This window comes from Moschus berezovskii, chromosome X (assembly GCF_049115385.1).
Source record: "Moschus berezovskii isolate FMDL1 chromosome X, NW_MosBer_1.0, whole genome shotgun sequence".
In the NCBI taxonomy this organism is placed as follows: domain Eukaryota; kingdom Metazoa; phylum Chordata; class Mammalia; order Artiodactyla; family Moschidae; genus Moschus; species Moschus berezovskii.
Genome location: NC_142488.1, coordinates 39,652,817 through 39,671,136, shown reverse-complemented (window position 1 = coordinate 39,671,136; position 18,320 = coordinate 39,652,817). Strand labels below are relative to the sequence as shown.

The window sequence follows — 18,320 nt, the reverse complement described above, 5'->3', positions numbered from 1 at the left end:
GAGGCACTTATTGTTAGAATGTCTCTAACACTATGTACACTAATGTCCTGAAGTGTAGGCTCTCAGGGTGCTTTTCTTTCTCTGGAGTGCATATGTACATGTTGTCTGCAGAGTAGAACGGGCTAACCATTTCTTTAAGGCTAAGTGACTTTGTTACTACCTCTCTGGATTCCCAGTTATTAGAGGAAATTTAAAGTGACCATACTGTCCTACAAAAATTATTTCCCCTAATATCTACTATGGTATTCTGAAGTGTCAGTCAGTATATCTATCCTTAGTAAAAGGGGGCCCAATTAACTGAGAACAACTTGGATCCCTTGACTTTGTATGTGAAGGGAGGAAAAAGAATGGAGTGGGATTTTTGCTAGTTAAGTTTGAGCCTTAAAAATCCTGAGAAGGGGACTTTCCTGGTGGTCCAGTGGTTAAGACTCCACACTCACACTGCAGGGGGCCCGAGCTCAATCCTTGGTCAGGGAACTAGATCCCACATGCCGCAACTATTACCCAGCGCAGCCAAATTAAATAATTAAATAAATCTTTTTTTTTAATCCTGAGAAGCCTGTTTTACATAGCAGGAGATCCTAGTTGAAGGTTTGTCCCTCACATCTACATCTGGCTTCACCTTCTGTTCTTGTTGGAAAGCCCCTGTGTGAAATGACCACCTCCATTATTTCTATCATATTTCAAAACATCGTGGAGTCCTGGGAACCCACAGTCTCTTTCTGATGTATGATTTTCTGCACCCAGATCTTCTAGTAGCTCAGTTGTAGTTGATGAATTGCCCTAATCCAAGTAAGACAAGAGGCAATTTACTTTGAAAAATGAGGAACGTGGAAATACATTGTTAAAAACATAAATTCACTGCAAATACTCTATCATTAAGTGATATGAAACACATTTAAATCTGTTTTCCAGTAAAGACATGAACCTTTGAAATTTGTTAGTCCACAGTTCTGAAGTGTTAGATTTAGGTTATGAAGGTGAGTTTGACATTGACTTTCTCTACTGGCTGTTTCTTTTCTGTTTGTTCCCCTTAGGAGCAGTGTCACAGGTGCTGGACAGCCTGGAAGAGATTCATGCACTTACAGACTGCAGTGAAAAGGACTTAGATTTTCTACACAGTGTTTTCCAGGATCAGCATCTTCACACACTACTAGATGTAAGTCTTTCTCTTTATTAATTTTTTTTTGGTAAACTGAATAGTTATCATGACAGTCCTTTTTCAGTTGCTGCCCATCTGTGAGAAATGCAGGAAGTCATCCATCATAGATTCATAACTGAAATTAAGTATCTTATATATGGTACAAATGCATTAGAGCCTAACAAGTCACAGTGGAAAAAAATAAGTATATATGTATATCTTTAGAAGAATCCGTTGAGCTTTGATTGCACTTCAAACATGAGTATAGGAGAGAAAGAATTAAGTTAAACGTTGTGCAGTGGACTCTATTCACATACACATCTCATACTTAACATTGCTGGTTTTCATAAACTCAGTGTCTCTCTTTAAAACATAAGGATATATTCCATCATTAAATATGACTGCACTGACAGATACAAGTCAGAAGCTGATAGTTCACATCTGCCTTCATTTCAGTCATATTTTAAGTAAAATACCTTTCTTAGCACATATTAGTCTTTTTACAAGAAAAATCTTCCCTTAATAAGAATGAAATTTGCTTTGGGATGCCTAGAACTTTGTGGTGCTCACTGATTAATCGACCATATGATACGAATTAAACTAATGCAAAGTTTCCCAGAATGTATTCTACAGAGCATTGTTCTGGAAGATAGTTGTGGGTGTTGCCATTCAAGAGAGGGGAGTAGATCTAAAATTTATTGATTAATTTTTTTTTTTTACTGACTATATAAGTTTGGGAAATGCTATGTTCTTTATTCCCTTTATATGGATTCACAACGGGTATTAGTATATAGCAGCTCTAAGATGTCCTATAGCAAAAAACCCGATTAACTCTCATAGCATTTCTCAAGCTAATTTGGACAGAGAATTTTCATTCACAATCCTGCCAAATTGGTAAGGACCAGTTTGGGAAAAGCCAAGCTAAGAGTGTATGTTTCAACTTCCCACCAAGTATAGTATCTCACAGTCACTTCTATCCATAGATTTGATCAAGTTAATTACCATTTTTAATAGTTACACATTTTAACATAGTATATGTTGAATTCAGGACTGAGTAACTGCTACAGTGTGCAATCCTAAAATTTGAGTGGCTTAACAGAACAGAAGTTTATTTCTTGCTCACATCACAGTCAACTGCAGTAGATGAGAAGGAGAGGAGCAGGAATAGTCTCTTCCACACAGGCATTCAGGGATCGAGGCTTCTTCCACTGCATCCTTTGCACCCAGCCAGCAGATGAGAGAAAATGGAAAATTTTGCAGGGTCAGGGTTGCAAGTGGGCTGTATCAAAGTTGTCTATGTTCCATTTGCAAATACTAGTTACATGCTTGAGTAGCTACAGGAGAGCTGGGAAATAGATTTGTGGGGTTTTTTGTTTTGTTTTGTTTAACTATTTATTTTGGATTGGGCTACCACCAATTAACAATGTTGTGATAGTTTCAAGTGAACAGCTAAGGGACTCTGCCATACAAGGGAAATAGTTTTTAAATGTGCTAAGTGAAATAAGCCAGACAGAGAAAGACAAATACTGCATAGTATCATTTTTTTAAAAAGTTGAACTCATAGAAGCAAAGTGAAATGGTGGTTGCCCAGGCTGGGAGGTGGGGGAAATGGGGAGAAATTGGTAAAAGGGTACAGGCTTTTGGTTATAAGATAAATAAGGTTGTTGTGGCCACGCATTCCGGGAAACAAACTCACTCAGAAGGACAATGCAGATAGTGGAGTGCAGTTTATTACACCCGGCGGGCCCAAGGCAAAGTCTCCTAGCCAAGGACCACGACCAGTTTTTGTGAAAACCTTATATACCCTAAGTGTACTTGCTCAAATCCACCTACCCAGATTCCTTGAAACTAGTCTGGACAAGGTAAAAGAGAGATTAGATCAAAGTTAACCCATGATTCATGTGTCACAAGACTAGATAAACAGTGGATATTTATCAATAGACCTGTGGTCATATCCTGATAAACATAATGGAATTTACCACTTTGTTCTGTTACAGAGATAATTAGCATATTCTTTAGGCAATGGAGTGTCCAAGTACAAGTCCTGAGGCTTCTTTATCCAGGGGTCTGGTTTTCCATTGGTATGCCATTTCTATAGACACCGGGCACAAAGTTCAGAATCCATTGGGAGGGTGACCATGCGTGTAGCCTAATGTTCGCAGCCTGGCCCAAGAGGGAGTCCAGCTCTGTCTGTTTCCTCCTTCAAGATCAGAGGATCTAATGTATAGAATGGTGACTATAGTTGAAACCACTGTATTTTATAATTGAAATTTGCTAAAAGAATAGAACGTGAGTATTCTCATCCCCAAGAAATGATAAATATTTGAAGTGATGGATGTATTAATTAACTTGATTGTTAGAATCCTTTCACAATGTTTACATTTATCAAATCATCATGTAGTACACTTTAAATATATTACAATTTTATTTGTCAATTATACTTCAGTAAAGCTAAAAAATGTGCTCAGGAAGATAAGGAAATGGGTTTTCTCCTTAGTGTAATTTATCTTAAGTAATTTGAGAACATTTCAGATTAAATTTATTTCAAATAACTTGTTATTTTCTTTGGATACCAAAAAGCCCTTGAAATGCATTCTATTTTGTGAATAGCTCCTAGCATTCCATTTTCCCCTTTGTTTTGTCATCATTGTTTTTGTTAATGTGTTATTTGAATTAGTTTGACCTCTTTTCCTTGACTATTTAAATATCTATTCTTTATCGTTGTTTCATATGATGCAGAAAGTTTTGTTCTTTTTGGTTTTGGTTTTTTGTTTTTGTTGATTTTTTGTGTTTGTTTTTTTTTTTTTTGGCAAAGGCATACAGGAATTTCCCAACCAGGGATCGAACCCACACCCCCTATAGTGGAAGTGCAGAGTTTTAACCACTGGACCACCAGGGAAGTCCCAGATGCAGAAAGTTGTGAATTTTCCATAGAAGTCATCAGTTCAGTTCAGTTCAGTTCAGTCGCTCAGTCGTGTCTGACTCTCCGCGACCCCATGAATCATTTGCCCTTTGTTACTGTTCATGGGGTTCTCAAGGCAAGTATACTGAAGTGGTTTGCCATTCCCATAGCTTTTACTAAAACTAGTAAGTAGGATGTTTGAAAGAAGCTACAGCAGAGCATGGAGATTTGGTTTATTTCAATGCTAGTCAGTGCTAAGATTTACTGGCCTTCTTTAGGTCAAGGACTTTTTGTCATTTAAAGGCTAAGAGAAGCCCAAATTAGTTTTCAGAGTTGTATTCTTCTTACTTAATGTAACTGAGCATACCAAGCTTGAGACTGCAGAGGAAATACAAGAACATTGCTAGCTTCTACAAAGAGGGGCAGATAATCAAACACAGACTGGACTTTGGAACTGAGCCAGGCCACCATTACCATCCAGTGCTAAACTTCTCAGACCTCACTACAAATATTTATTTTGGATAACTGCTGTATTCTTGGGTAGACATTGTCACCACTTCAGGAGAGATTCGTAGATTTTAGTGAGGAAAAATGTGTTTAAAGTTCCTTTGGATTTTAATTAATTATAAACTTAGAGAAGTGTCTGCATCAGTATCTGCCCCATCAATGCATCTCTATTTGAAAAGGAGCTGGTACCCTAAAAATAAGCTGTGCTCCCCCAAAGACATCACATCGTAAGAATTTTGCAGACAAGCACTACATATGAAGCCCAGAACTCTCCTGAGATGACTGACTATAAGGCCAGCTCTGGGCAGTGTTGGGATGCATTTGATCCAAACTGAGCCATCCTTCAACGAAAGCTCAATCATTCTGAATGAGGTAATGCCCCCATTATCTACAGCCCTTAAATATGGCTCATTAAGCTCTTGTTTCAGAGTTACAGGCGACATTTCAATCATGAGATCCATGAAGTGTTCAAATGGCTACCATTTAGAGAAGTCTAGCCATTGAAAAATGTTTAAGTACTTCAGTACTTATGGTTTGCATAACAAAAAAGGATCATTTTACAAACCAACACTTGAGAAGAAGCTTTTCAGCTTTAACTGTTCCTTCTCCTTCCTTCTAGTGTTCTTGGAATCAGATTGTTTTGTTTTGCAGAATCTCTGTTGGTTCCTTTTCTAGAATTCCAAGCAGTGACACCTAGTGGCCTTGTTTGTGGACCATGTCTTGATTGCTACTTTAATCTCACTGAGTCATTTCAAGAAATATTTTATTATATTTAAATAATTTCTACTAATTCAATAACACACTCGCTAAGTCTGCAGCCATAATTTTTCAGCTGACCAAACGAAACAAGGTTAAGTTCCTGCAGAAGATAAAAGATTGTATAGCACTCTATTTTTTCTAGCCATGCCTTTAAAATAGTAACAAGCTCAGAATTTGAAGAAAGGTTCTTAGAATTAGTTTGAAGGAAACAAAATATCTGTCATATGGAAAGAATTTACATTAAAACAAAAGGAGAAACACTGTGGATTCCACTGAGGGAGGAAATGCTTTCTGATTTGAATTCTAGTATAATCTGTAGTTAGAAATAGATCCAGAATGTCTAAATATTTGCTATTCAACTAGTTTGCCCTGGCACACATACGCTGATTCTCATTTTGTAGGAACAGATAAAGAGGAGGAACTGTGCCTGGTCCAGCTTGTTCCAATATTTCTGCTTTCAAAGATTCAAAGCACTGGCACAGTGATGCTCTGTATATGAAATACATAGATCAGTATTAGTGAAAGATACTGTGGCGTGTGTTTGCTAAAGCCGCCACAAATGGAGTGGCTTAAGATAACCAATAGGGCTTCCCTTGTAGCTCAGCTGGTAAAGAATCCACCTGCCATGCAGGAGACCTGGGTTCGATCCCTGGGTTAGGAAGATGCCCTGGAGAAGGGAAAGGCTACCCACTCCAGTGTTCTGGCCTAGAGAATTCCATGGACTGTATAGTCCTTGGGATCACAAAGAGTCGGACACAACTGAGCGACTTTCACTAAGATAACAGATTATTCTTACACTTCTGGAGGCTAGAAGTCTTAAGTCAGGTACCAGCAGAACCATGCTCCCTCCAAGGCTCCAGGGAAGAATCCTCCCTTGCTCTGGTAGTTCCCTGCACTCCTTGGTGTTTTTTGGCTTGTAATTGCAGTACTTCAGTCTCTGCTTCTTCACAAGGCGTTCTCTGTATGTGTGTGATTCTGTGTCTTCACATGGCCTTCTCATAAGGATACTAGTCACTGAATTTAGGGCCCACTCTAGGCCAATATGACCTCATCCTAATTAATTACTATCTGCAAAGACATGACTTCCATATAAGGTCACATTCTGAGATTCCACGTAGCCATGAATTTGAGGGGAGAATCTCCAGCCCAGCACAGGATGGAAAACCAATTTTCCCCTGAATTGATTTTTCAAGTATGAGTGCAGATTATAAAAATCAAATATAAAATAATGAAGTGTTACCCTGTTGTTCATTAGTTGGGCTTTCTTTCTTGGGAATTGATGTTAAAGTGTAAGTATCTCTTTTACTAATATTTTGAATCAGTTTTGGAACTTGCATATGATACACTGGATGGTGAGATGATGGATGCGTTTTCAGTGGGCTGAAAAATCAAGAGTTTTTTCCAGATATAAAGTATTTTGCAAATGTTATTTGGTGGTGATTCTCAGTCTTATTAAATTCTTGTAGAAATTTTCCTAGTACAGAATTAATGTTTATTTTGTAAGTCAACAATGTTACAAAACATTGTCAAACTTTGACAACTAAGTTTTAAACATTCACCCACCATCTGTCATATCTCTGAGCAGCTGTTAGCATTTGTTACAGACTGCTGTTTCCATGGTAAACGTGATGTCCCACTTAATTAAGATTATTTTCTTGAAAAGTTCTTTAAAAAAATCAGTGATTAGATTAATAATGCAAAGACTAACTACAATAGCAATTTAGCAGTTTTATATTATAGGCAATTTTTATAATAAAATAATATTTTAAAATATTTTGCTAGAAATGATTTGATATCTTTAATTCTCCATATTTTATATTATTGACATCTCGGTTTTTTTTTTTTTTGCTTCTTAGGGAAAGTTAGAGAGTTTTTCTATCTGACTTGGAGTTAACACTGGAAAACTGCAACTCTTGATTTACTGTTTTGCTTTTTTAAAGATATTAAATTGGTAGTCATATTTGGAAATAGCTTATTTTTAGAACTCAGAAGTTTCCTAATAGGGAAAAACATGGAACTTCTGCAATAATTTGATGTTTTTGAGCAATCTGGGGTCTGAGAAGTAAGTTGATACAGTGTTGAGTTTGGATGTTTAAATAGGTTACCAGTCAGGAAATACCAAAGCTAAGTTTCCCATGGATTTGTAGTCTGGTTGATTTGCACTTACATGTCTGCAAAAATAAGGCCTGAGGACCTTTAGAGGCTGAGCTACTGGTACCTTCCCAGGGTCCCATGTAGTCTTAAAGAGTAAACTTCAGCAAATACGAAACCATCTGGGTGGTAAGTCAGTGGTGGTGGCCTTGTGCCCCCTGCCTCCTGGGCTGGAGATTGAAGTACCCCGAAGCTTGCTGTAGACATGGGGGGGTCTCATTCCTCTGTTTTTAACTGGATGGGCAAGAACTCTAATGTTTGTTTCCATCAGCGAATCAAAATATTAGTATCAATAGGAAAATGTCATATGAAACAACATTCCTAAGATAAAGAGAACTAGAGATATCATCTGACCTAAATATTTTCAAATTAGTTTTTCTTCATTCTTAATGTAAATATCAATAAAGTTAAAAGCGGGGGAAGCTACTAAGAATATGGTCATTTGTTAAGCAGCAATACAAAACTAATATAACCAGAAACAAAGCAAGGATTTTCCACTATTACCACTCCTATTTAATATTTTTATGGTGGTTCTGAAAGATATAAGCGTCTGAATGCGGAGTTCCAAACAACAGCAAGGAGAGATAAGAAAGCCTTCCTCAGCCATCAATGCAAAGAAATAGAGGAAAACAACAGAATAGGAAAAACAAGAGATCTCTTCAAGAAAATTAGAGATTCCAAGGGAACATTTCATGCAGAGATGGACTTGATAAAGGACAGAAATGGTGTGGACCTAACAGAAGCAGAAGATATTAAGAAGAGGTGGCAAGAATACACAGAAGAACTGTACAAAAAAGATCTTCACGACCAAGATAGTCACGATAACATGATCACTGACCAGACATCTTGGAATGTGAAGTCAAGTGGGCCTTAGAAAGCATCACTAGGAACAAAGCTAGTGGAGGTGATGGAATTCCAGTTGAACTATTTCAGATCTTGAAAGATGATGCTGTGAAAGTGCTGCACTCAATATGCCAGCAAATTTGGAAAACTCAGCAGTGGCCACAGGACTGGAAAAGGTCAGTCTTCATTCCAATCCCAAAGAAAGGCAATGCCAAAGAAAGCTCAAACTACCGCACAATTGCACTCATCTCACATGCTAGTAAAGTCATGCTCAAAATTCTCCAAGCCAGGCTTCAGCAATACGTGAACCGTGAACTCCCAGATGTTCAAACAGGTTTTAGAAAAGGCAGCGCACCAGAGATCAAATTGCCAACATCCGCTGGATCATGGAGAAAGCAAGAGAGTTCCAGAAAAACATCTATTTCTGCTTCATTGACTATGCCAAAGCCTTTGACTGTGTGGATCACAATCAACTGTGGAAAATTCCAAAAGAGATGGGAATACCAGACCACCTGACCTGCCTCTTGAGAAACCTGTATGCAGGTCAGGAAGCAACAGTTAGAACTGGACATGGAACAACAGACTGGTTCCAAGTAGGAAAAGGAGTACGTCAAGGCTGTATATTGTCACCTTGCTTATTTAACTTATATGCAGAGTACATCATGAGGAACGCTGGGCTGGAAGAAGCACAAGCTGGAATCAAGATTGCGGGGAGAAATATCAATAACCTCAGATATGCAGATGACACTACCCTTATGGCAGAAAGTGAAGAGGAACTCAAAAGCCTCTTGATGAAAGTGAAAGAGGAGAGTGAAAAGGTTGGCTTGAAGCTCAACATTCAGAAAACAAAAATCATGGCATCTGGCCCCATCACTTCATGGGAAATAGATGGAAAAACAGTGGAAACAGTGTCAGACTTTATTTTTTTGGGCTCCAAAATCACTGCAGATGCTGATTGCAGCCATGAAATTAAAAGACGCTTACTCCTTGGAAGGAAAGTTATGACCAACCTAGATAGTATATTAAAGAGCAGAGACATTACTTTGCCAACCAAGGTCCGTCTAGTCAAGGCTATGGTTTTTCCCGTGGTCATGTATGGATGTGAGAGTTGGACTGTGAAGAAAGCTGATCGCCAAAGAATTGATGCTTTTGAACTGTGGTGTTGGAGAAGACTCGTGAGAGTCCCTTGTACTGCAAGGAAATCCAACCAGTCCATTCTAAAGGAGATCAATCCTGGGTGTTCATTGGAAGGACTGATGCTAAAGCTGAAACTCCAATACTTGGGCCACCTCATGCGACGAGTTGACTCACTGGAAAAGACTCTGATGCTGGGAAAGGTTGGGGGCAGGAGGAGAAGGGGACGACAGAGAATGAGATGGCTGGCATCACCAACTCTATGGACATGAGTTTGAGTGAACTCCAGGAGTTGGTGATGGACAGGGAGGCCTGGCGTGCTATCATTCATGGGGTTTCAGAGAGTCGTACACGACTGAGCAACTGAACTGAACTGAATGGTGGTTCTGGCCAGTGCAGTAAAGCAAGAGAAAGAAATTCAAGTTATGCAGCCTGGAAAAGAAGTAAAACCATATTCTCATAGAGATATATTCTTGTATATAGAAAATCCTAAGGAAACTACAAAAGATCTACTAGAACTAATAGGCAAGGTTAGCAAAACTGCAGGATACAAGATCAACATACAAAAATTAATTATACTTTTATATAAAAGCAATGAATAAAGTAAAGATAAAATTTTAAAAATATAATACTATTGTAAAGGATAAAACAATTGAATAAAAGAGATATAAGACTTATACACCAAAAACTATAACCCGTTGGTGAAAGAAAGTAAGGAAGATGTAAATAAACCATTTCATCCTCTCCTTAGCCCCTGGCAGATTCCACTTTCTGTCTCAAGGAATTTGACTACTGTAGGTTCCTCAAAGAAGTGGAATCATACTTTATTTGTTCTTTTGTGACTAGCTTATTTCACCAAACATAATGTCCCCAGGTTTCATCCTTGTTGTAGTATATATCAGAATCTCCTTCCTTTTTTAAAGACTGAAAAATACTCCATCTTGTATGTACACCACATTTTGTTTATCCATTCATCCAATATCAGTATTTTGTGGTAAATAATTATATACTTGGAAAAGCCAAATCTTCCAGGTAAAAGTGGCCAGTAGTGGGGAATTCAGCCTTAGTTTCATCCCCAGGCAATTGCTCTCTCTGTCTGGTCTCCAGGTTAGCTCCTATGATATACATCTCTGTGAAAGGAATGTGTGATTTTCACTGAAACTGTTGTTAACTACAGCAGTCCCTCTCATTCCCTTATTTGTCCAGGTGAATCACTTCCTAAAAGAGTGATTGGAATTTACTCTAAAATACCAAGAGTCAGCTTGTCCCCATCACCAGTGTTTCCCACTGAGTGTTCTTCTATTTTTGTAGCACTGTAGTCCACTTTACCAGAAGGCAGAGGAATGTTCAAAAAGCCTTCCAAGTGCAACAGGCTCTGATTCTTCTTCATGTTGTTCCCAAGGGAAGGGTTGGGGGGGGGGTTCCCCCAGAAAAGAATGTGGTATGCTCAGTTGAAGAATGTTCGATGTGGTTGGCTTGCAGCCTTCACATCCAAGAACATAGTTGCTTTCTTCTCTTTGTGGTCCTTCAAACATTATCTCATAAAACCACTTCTGCCAGACTCTCTTTTTTGTTCTCTTTTAACTTCCCACAACAGAAATTCATTTTTGCTACAGCTACTTGTACCAATGCTTGGTGTTTCCTTATACAAAATAATTCATATCCTAAGTCAAAACTTATTGAACTGCCTCAGTAATGAAATATCATATGACATACCTAATGTAAATATTTTCTTTCAAAGCAGCAAATTAATAATAGGATATTCAGTTACCCTAAATATTATTTAACTACTAATATAGCTGTTTCAGAAGAACTGCAGTACTTTGGCCACCTCATGCGACGAGTTGACTCACTGGAAAAGACTCTGATGCTGGGAAGGATTGGGGACTGGAGGAGAAGGGGATGACAGAGAATGAGATGGCTGGATGGCATCACCAACTCGATGGACATGAGTTTGAGTGAACTCTGGGAATTGGTGATAGACAGGGAGACCTGGCGTGCTGCGATTCATGGGGTCGCAAAGAGTCGGACACGACTGAGCGACTGAACTGAACTGAACTGAAATGAATGTAGCTGTTTCAGAAGAACACCTTAGGAAATGAGGTTTTAGCACTTTTTTAAAAATTTCAGTAGGTTTTTTATGGAAAAGAAATGTATATCATAGTGAAATCTCTCACATTTGGGAAAACTCTTGGATCTAGTATTCGAAAGTGCCCTATTTCATAAGATTTAATTAAAAGTAAAATAAAGTCTGCCGGTATCATCTCCCTGGCTATTTTTCCTCATGCTTTCTTTTGCTTGCTCAAGAATAGGCGTTATGATTTGTTTCTTACAAGGCTTCATTTTAGAGTTATTGGCCAACTGAAAAAGACCAAGTGAGGTCAGTCAAGTTAGGTCATCTGAGGCCAGTGTTTGAGTTTCTCAGAGCGAGCAGCCAACTGAACAGAAATCCACCACAGTGGCCTATATTGTTAGGCTATCAAAAGTCTTTTTATATTGAACTAGGAGGTTAAGCAAGTCTTAATTTCTTGGATCAAAGATAAATCCCTGAAATAGCAATGTTCTAATAGGATTGAAACACAAGCAGCTCTGTACACAGATAAGGAAAACCTAAACCAAACAGGGGCCTCCTTGGGAGGATTTTGCTGTCAAGATCCAGTGTATTTTGCAACCCTTTCAGGAAATCTTAAAATGGTCCAGATATATTGATTTTTAATTTCCTGTTTGCCATCAGAAGAAAACTTTCATAATGGATTTAGGTAGAGCAGTATATCACTAGGCCATTAGGCCAGTCCTAAGACTCAAAAGGGTATACACCCCCACCATGATTTTCTAAAACTTGATCTAAGGGTTTCCAGCAACATTCTTATTGGCCACTAAGTAAACTCCATTGGGTATCCATTTCTAACTTGAGCTATCCAGTATTAAACTGGGCCATAATATTGGTAGCAGCCCTGAATCTTTCTCTAGGAAAAATCTAAATTCCGAGGTGTGACTCTTGCTACTTTATTACCATCACTAGATTTGTGAATTTGATACATGTTTTTTTCAAGTGAGAAACAAATTAAGATTTATAAAATTTAGCTATTTGCATGTTTTCTGAACTTTTAGAGGGAAAGTTAATACATAGTACAAATTGTGAAGGATCATGTACAGATAATGAAAGTACGCTCATCAAATGAATGGAATATATTATCTCCATTTCAGATGGAGAGTCATCGGCATGACTAATCTTTGAGTGCTTTCTTCAATTATTTTAATTGAATTGATTTTTAGAAATTTTCCAAAATATAAACTGTTAGGCAATTTTTTATGCTGATAGAATAGGCATTATTTAATCCTGTGAAAGTAAAATGCCTTCAGTGATTTAATTTCCTTTTCTAAATCATAATATCCCAGTGATGCATAATCATCTTTAGGTTTGTAAGATAGACTATATAAGTTCCTCCCAAAGTTTAATGGTAGCTCCTAAAATATTTGAAAATGCCATTTTAAATTTTGTAGTGTGTTTATTTCACACTTAACGTTTCCCATCACACAATCTTTATACCACTGTTAAATATACTGCTGTTTTCCAAGTGCCAACTATGTCATTGTTTTAAACTGAAGTATAGTTGCCATATAATATTATATGTTACAGGTGTACAATTAGTGGGGCTTCCTTGGTGGCTCACACGGTAGAGAATCTGCCTGCAGTGCAGGAGACCTGGGTTGCATCCCTGGGTTGGGAAGATCCCCTGGAGGAGGGCATGGCAACCCACTCCAGGATTCCTGCCTGGAGAATCCCCATGGACAGAGGAGCCTGGCGGGCTATAGTCCATAGGGTCGCAAATTGTCAGACATGACTGAGCGACTAAGCATAACACAGCACAGTACAATTAGTGATTCACAATTTTTAAAGATTATAGCCCATAGTTATTATAAAATGCTGGCTATATTCCCGTGTTGTACAGTATATCCTTGTAGCTTATTTTATACCTAATAGTTTGTCCCTCTTAATCCCCTCCTCACTGGTAATCACTGGTTTGTTCTCTATGTGTCTCTCTCTTTTTTGTTATATTCACTAGTTTGTTTTATTTTTAGATTCCACCTAGAAGTGATATCATACAGTATTTGTCTTTCTCTGTCTGATTTATTTCACTTAGCATAATGCCTGCTGCAGATGGCAAGGTTTCACTCTTTTTATGACTGTGTGGTATTCCATTGTGTGTGTGTGTGTGTGTGTGTGCACGCGCGAGCGTGCATGCACACCACATCTTCTTTATCCGTTCATCTATTGATGGACACTTGGGTTGCTTCCATAGCCTGGCAATTGTAGATAATGCTGCTATGAACATTGGGGTGCATGTATCTTTTCCAATTTGTGGGGTTTTTATTTTTTAAGAAACATACCCAGGAATAGAATTGCTAGATCATATGGTAGTTGTATTTTTAGTTTTTTGAGGAACCTCCTTACTATTTTCCACAGTGGCTGTACCAATTTACATTCCTACCAACAGCATACTAGGGTTCCCTTTTCTCCACATCCTCACCAGCATTTGTTATTTGTGTTCTTTTTGATGATAGCCATTCTAACAGGTGTGAGGTGATATTTCACTGAGGTTATCATTTGCAATTCCCTGATGATTAGCAATGCTGAGTGTCTTTTCATGTGCCTGTTGGTCATCTGCATTTCCTCTTTGGAAAATTGCCTATTCAGTTCTTCTACCCATTTTTTAATCACATTGTAGTTATTTCTTTTTTCTTTTGATGTTGAGTTATATATGTGTTATTTATAAATGTTGGATATTAGCCCCTTATCAGTCATATTATTTGCAAGTATTTTATCCCATTCAGTAGGTTGTCTTTTCATTTTGTGACTGTATCACGTTTAATGACACTAAAGATCTTTGAGAGGACATTTTTATATTTTTAACCATGGGGTCACGGAGAGTCGGACACGACTGAGCGACTGAACTGAACTGAACTGAACTGAAAGACACTAAGTTGATACAAAAACTTGAGCAGGAAAAGTAGTTCTTTAGAGCTCAGGTGTTCTCTGATTTCTAGCTTCAGAAGACCACCTCCAGCACAGTAGTTGAATATCAGTTCCTTATATTTTAGTATTAAATCAGCTTTCCCTAACATTTTTCCAGTTCTCAAATGTATTTTTTAAAATACTATTGGATATCAATGGCTGATCTGCTGGGTTCATTGAAAAGATGCGACATTGGAACTTTGTTCCTAATCACCTAGCTTCTTCACAGCAACTATAAAGAAATCCTTAATATGATAGTCTGTTTCCAGAGCAACTCATTTCAATTCCCATTATTGTTGTGCAGTATAAACTTGTGAACACTGTTATTATCTTTTTACTAGGATTACAGACACATTTCATTGCATACTTTGCAGCTAAATATTTGACTCTTGAAAACTTTAATTCTTTTCCAGCAGGGACTGTCTTTGATATCTTTGATTTAGGTGGTAAGATGATGGTAGCTTAATGAACTTTTGTGTTCCAGCAGCTCTACAAACCCATTCATTATTTGGCTCACATCTATAGCCTAGTTGCAAAAGTCATAATCTTTCTCATCTAAAGTATATTCTGGTCCTTAGGATTTGGTTTTCTCTCTGCTAGTAAGTTAGTGGGACATCTAACCTGGTGATAGTAATTTTATAGGTTCTCCACCAACCAGTCCATTTTAAATGTTGATACTGCTAAGTGCTGTGTATAAACTATGAACAAAACAGAAGCTTCTATTTGACGAAAGAAATCAGAAGACAGTGAGGTACCATGGAGTAGGGTTAAAAAACAAGAAAGAAACTTGATTTAGTGTTTTGCATGTAAATTTTAAAAATGACATTAACTTATTTCACCATCATTATGTTTGAAAGTACAGTCTCAGCAGAGTTCAATTTAGTATGACCACCAGCTTTATTCTGCTTTTATACAAAAACAACCCATCTCAAATATAGAATGTGTCGTCTTAACGGAACTGTGCTCTTATACTCCTTAAGACAGACAGACGAAGCGTGTCCTTGCAGCCGTGTGGAGTCGTATATGACCCAGCGCCAGACACTGGCAGCGAGCAGGCCTGTCTGGGAGTGACACAGTGTGAAACAGTCTGTTCCCCTTGCAGCTGTTCACATTTCCTCGTTTTGCCTTGGGCTGTGTGTGTGTGTGTGCATTTTAATAAAAAGTGCTGAACTTGCGTAACTATAATTGCATCAGAAAGAGAAAAACCCTAAGACATTCATTCTTGTTTTCTCTCTAGGAATAGTTTATTAACATTCTTCCCTCCCTCTGCCTCACCCTCTACACCTCAGCTTTACAAACACACTTGAAGTCTTCAGATGGCAGGAAAGCGAACAACCAACAGAAATATATTTTGTCATCTCAGTTCACCTTCAATTTGAGCTTCTAGAGCACGTGTTGGCAACTACAGCTGTCAGGCCAAATCCAGCCAGTCACCTGTTTTTGTAAATAAAGTTTTATGGGAACCCAGCCATGCCCATTCATTTATGGACTATTAATGGCTGCCTTCACACACACAGCAGGGTTGAGTGGTTGTGACAGAGTCCATATGGCCCACAAAACTGAAATGTTCATCATTTGGCCAGGCAAGGATGAGGATTCTAAACGTTCTTTAATAGGGCAAGGCTTGCAGTTGATTGCCTAATATCTTTCAAATCATATTTAGTTACTTTTTTCCCCCCTACAACCTGTAAATGGCATTTTCTACAGTTCTTTCCCCAAATATTTGCTGAAGGTGTCTCCCTGGCATGAGACTATGTTACTGAATTCTAATACAAGCCAGGTACTGTAGTGTGAGAGAAAGAACAGCATACATCAGTAGGCTGGTCTCTTCCCTGCTACTCTGGCTCCCAGATGCTGTGTGTTCACTTCATGTCACCAGATGTCAGCTCTCTCTTTTTTAAAATGGAGGAGTTGAATCATGTCAATATCTAAGATCTCTTTTACCTTGAAAAATTTTTGAAATCAAGCCTGAAACATAGCAAAAAATTAAAAGAATTAAATGTGGTCAAAATTTCTTTCTTAATTTTGAGGGAAGGCTTTTAACTGTGCAGTCAGAAAGATGATCCATGATATCTGGTTCCTAAAGAAAGAAGTTAAAATAGGTATTCCTGCTCTGTTTCTTTCTTTTTTAATATCCATTCACAGTTCCTATACACCAGTTAAATACTCTTTTTTTTTTAAGAAACATTTATTAAACATCTACTATGTACTCAGTCTCATAGTAGGTGCTGTCATTGAATGTCAAAGGACTCAAGAGTCTGATCAGAGAAAAGAGAAAAAACACTTAAACAGCAAGTCCTGTAGTCATGTCCCTCAGGCAGCCAGTGCTCTCTTGGCTGTTAGCGCCCAGGGGGTGGCAGGCATCCAGATGTTGTCTCAGTCCCAGGTTGCCTCTGCGTCATCGTTGTACTCTGCAGCTGGTCCCGGCAGCACCCTCTCAGCTCCTGCCTTCAGCCATGACCCCACAGGCACTTCTGGGTCCCCGTGCTCTGTGCAGACAACCCTCTTGGTCAGGGTTCCACCAAGATGGCTCCAGCCAGATTACATTCTGAGGCAGCTCCCAGACTAACGGGAAACACACATTCTTGCCACAACATACATTGCAAGTGCGGGCTGCCCTGCTGTTGACCTCTCACACTGCCATCAAGGACTGCCCCAGGCAGCCTCCAACTAGGAAAGAGGCTCTTTTCACTTGGGACCCCAAACACCACATGTCAGGCAAAATATGGTGCTGGAATGAGTATGGAAGGACCAATTTAGCTACCTTTCGGCAAGTCCTAGAGAGATGGCAGCCTACTAACAGATCACTTACTTCCTACTGGCCTTAGCTCTGGGCTTTAGCTGAAGGTCTAAGACAACAGGCCAAGTCCCCAAACCCCATCTTTCTAAGTGTACTTTGTATATTGATAGATGGGGACAGGCAACAAAGGGTGGGTGATAAACTAAGAGAGTCTGCCTTTGTTCTCAAGATTCACTCACCTAAGGAACCACATTGTAAGACCAAGCCAAAAATAAAAGTCTCCAGTGATAGAGTGATTCTGGGAGCTTGGAATTTTTGCTGCTTTGTGAGTTAAAAACCAATGTGCATTTATTAAATGTGTAAATAGAAATTAATCATGGTTGAAAATTTTGAAAGTAACATTAGTGATAGTCCTTGGTGGGGCAGGGCTTCCCTGATAGCTCAGTTGATAAAGAATTTGCCTGCAGTGCAGGAGACCCCGGTTTGATTCCTGGGTTGAGAAGATCCACTGGAGAAGGGATAGGCTACCCACTCCAGTATTCTTGGGCTTCCCTGGTGGCTCAGCTGGTAAAGAATCCACCTGCAATGCGGGAGACCTGGGTTCAATCCCTGAGTTGGGAAGATCCCCTGGAGAAGGGAAAGGCTACCCACTCCAGTATTCTGGCTTGGAGAATTCCATGGACTGTAAAGTCCATGAGGTTGCAAACAGTTGGACACGACTGAGTGACTTTCAGTTGGTTAAGAAAATGGCAAAACTCTTTGTGGTAAAATTAGGCATTATAAATCCCATGGACAGAGGAGCCTGGTAGGCTGCAGTCCGTGGGGTCGCTAAGGGTCGGACACGACTGAGCGACTTCACTTTCACTTTTCACTTTCACACATTGGAGAAGGAAATGGCAACCCCCTCCAGTGTTCTTGCCTGGAGAATCCCAGGGACCGGGGGAGCCTGGTGGGCTTCTGTCTATGGGGTCACACAGAGTCGGACACGACTGAAGTGACTTAGCAGCAGCAGCAGCAACAGCAAAGACACTGTAATTATAAATGACAGTGCCAACAACTTATAAAGCTTCAAATTAAATAGCCTCCAATTAAAATAAATTTTAAAAAAAGAAGATGTAGAATATAT

General features: G+C 38.9%; 1 protein-coding gene across 8 annotated transcripts in view; it reads left to right on the top strand.

Annotated features, from left to right (window-relative positions):
* The window catches only part of CASK (calcium/calmodulin dependent serine protein kinase), a 387,791-nt gene that overhangs the window by 293,181 nt on the left and 76,290 nt on the right, over nt 1–18,320 (top strand). For all 8 annotated transcript variants that reach the window (XM_055393922.2, XM_055393920.2, XM_055393918.2 and 5 more), the window contains exon 11: nt 1,038–1,159. In XM_055393922.2, the coding sequence (XP_055249897.1) occupies nt 1,038–1,159 (122 nt within the window). The remainder of the gene's footprint in view (nt 1–1,037; nt 1,160–18,320) is intronic.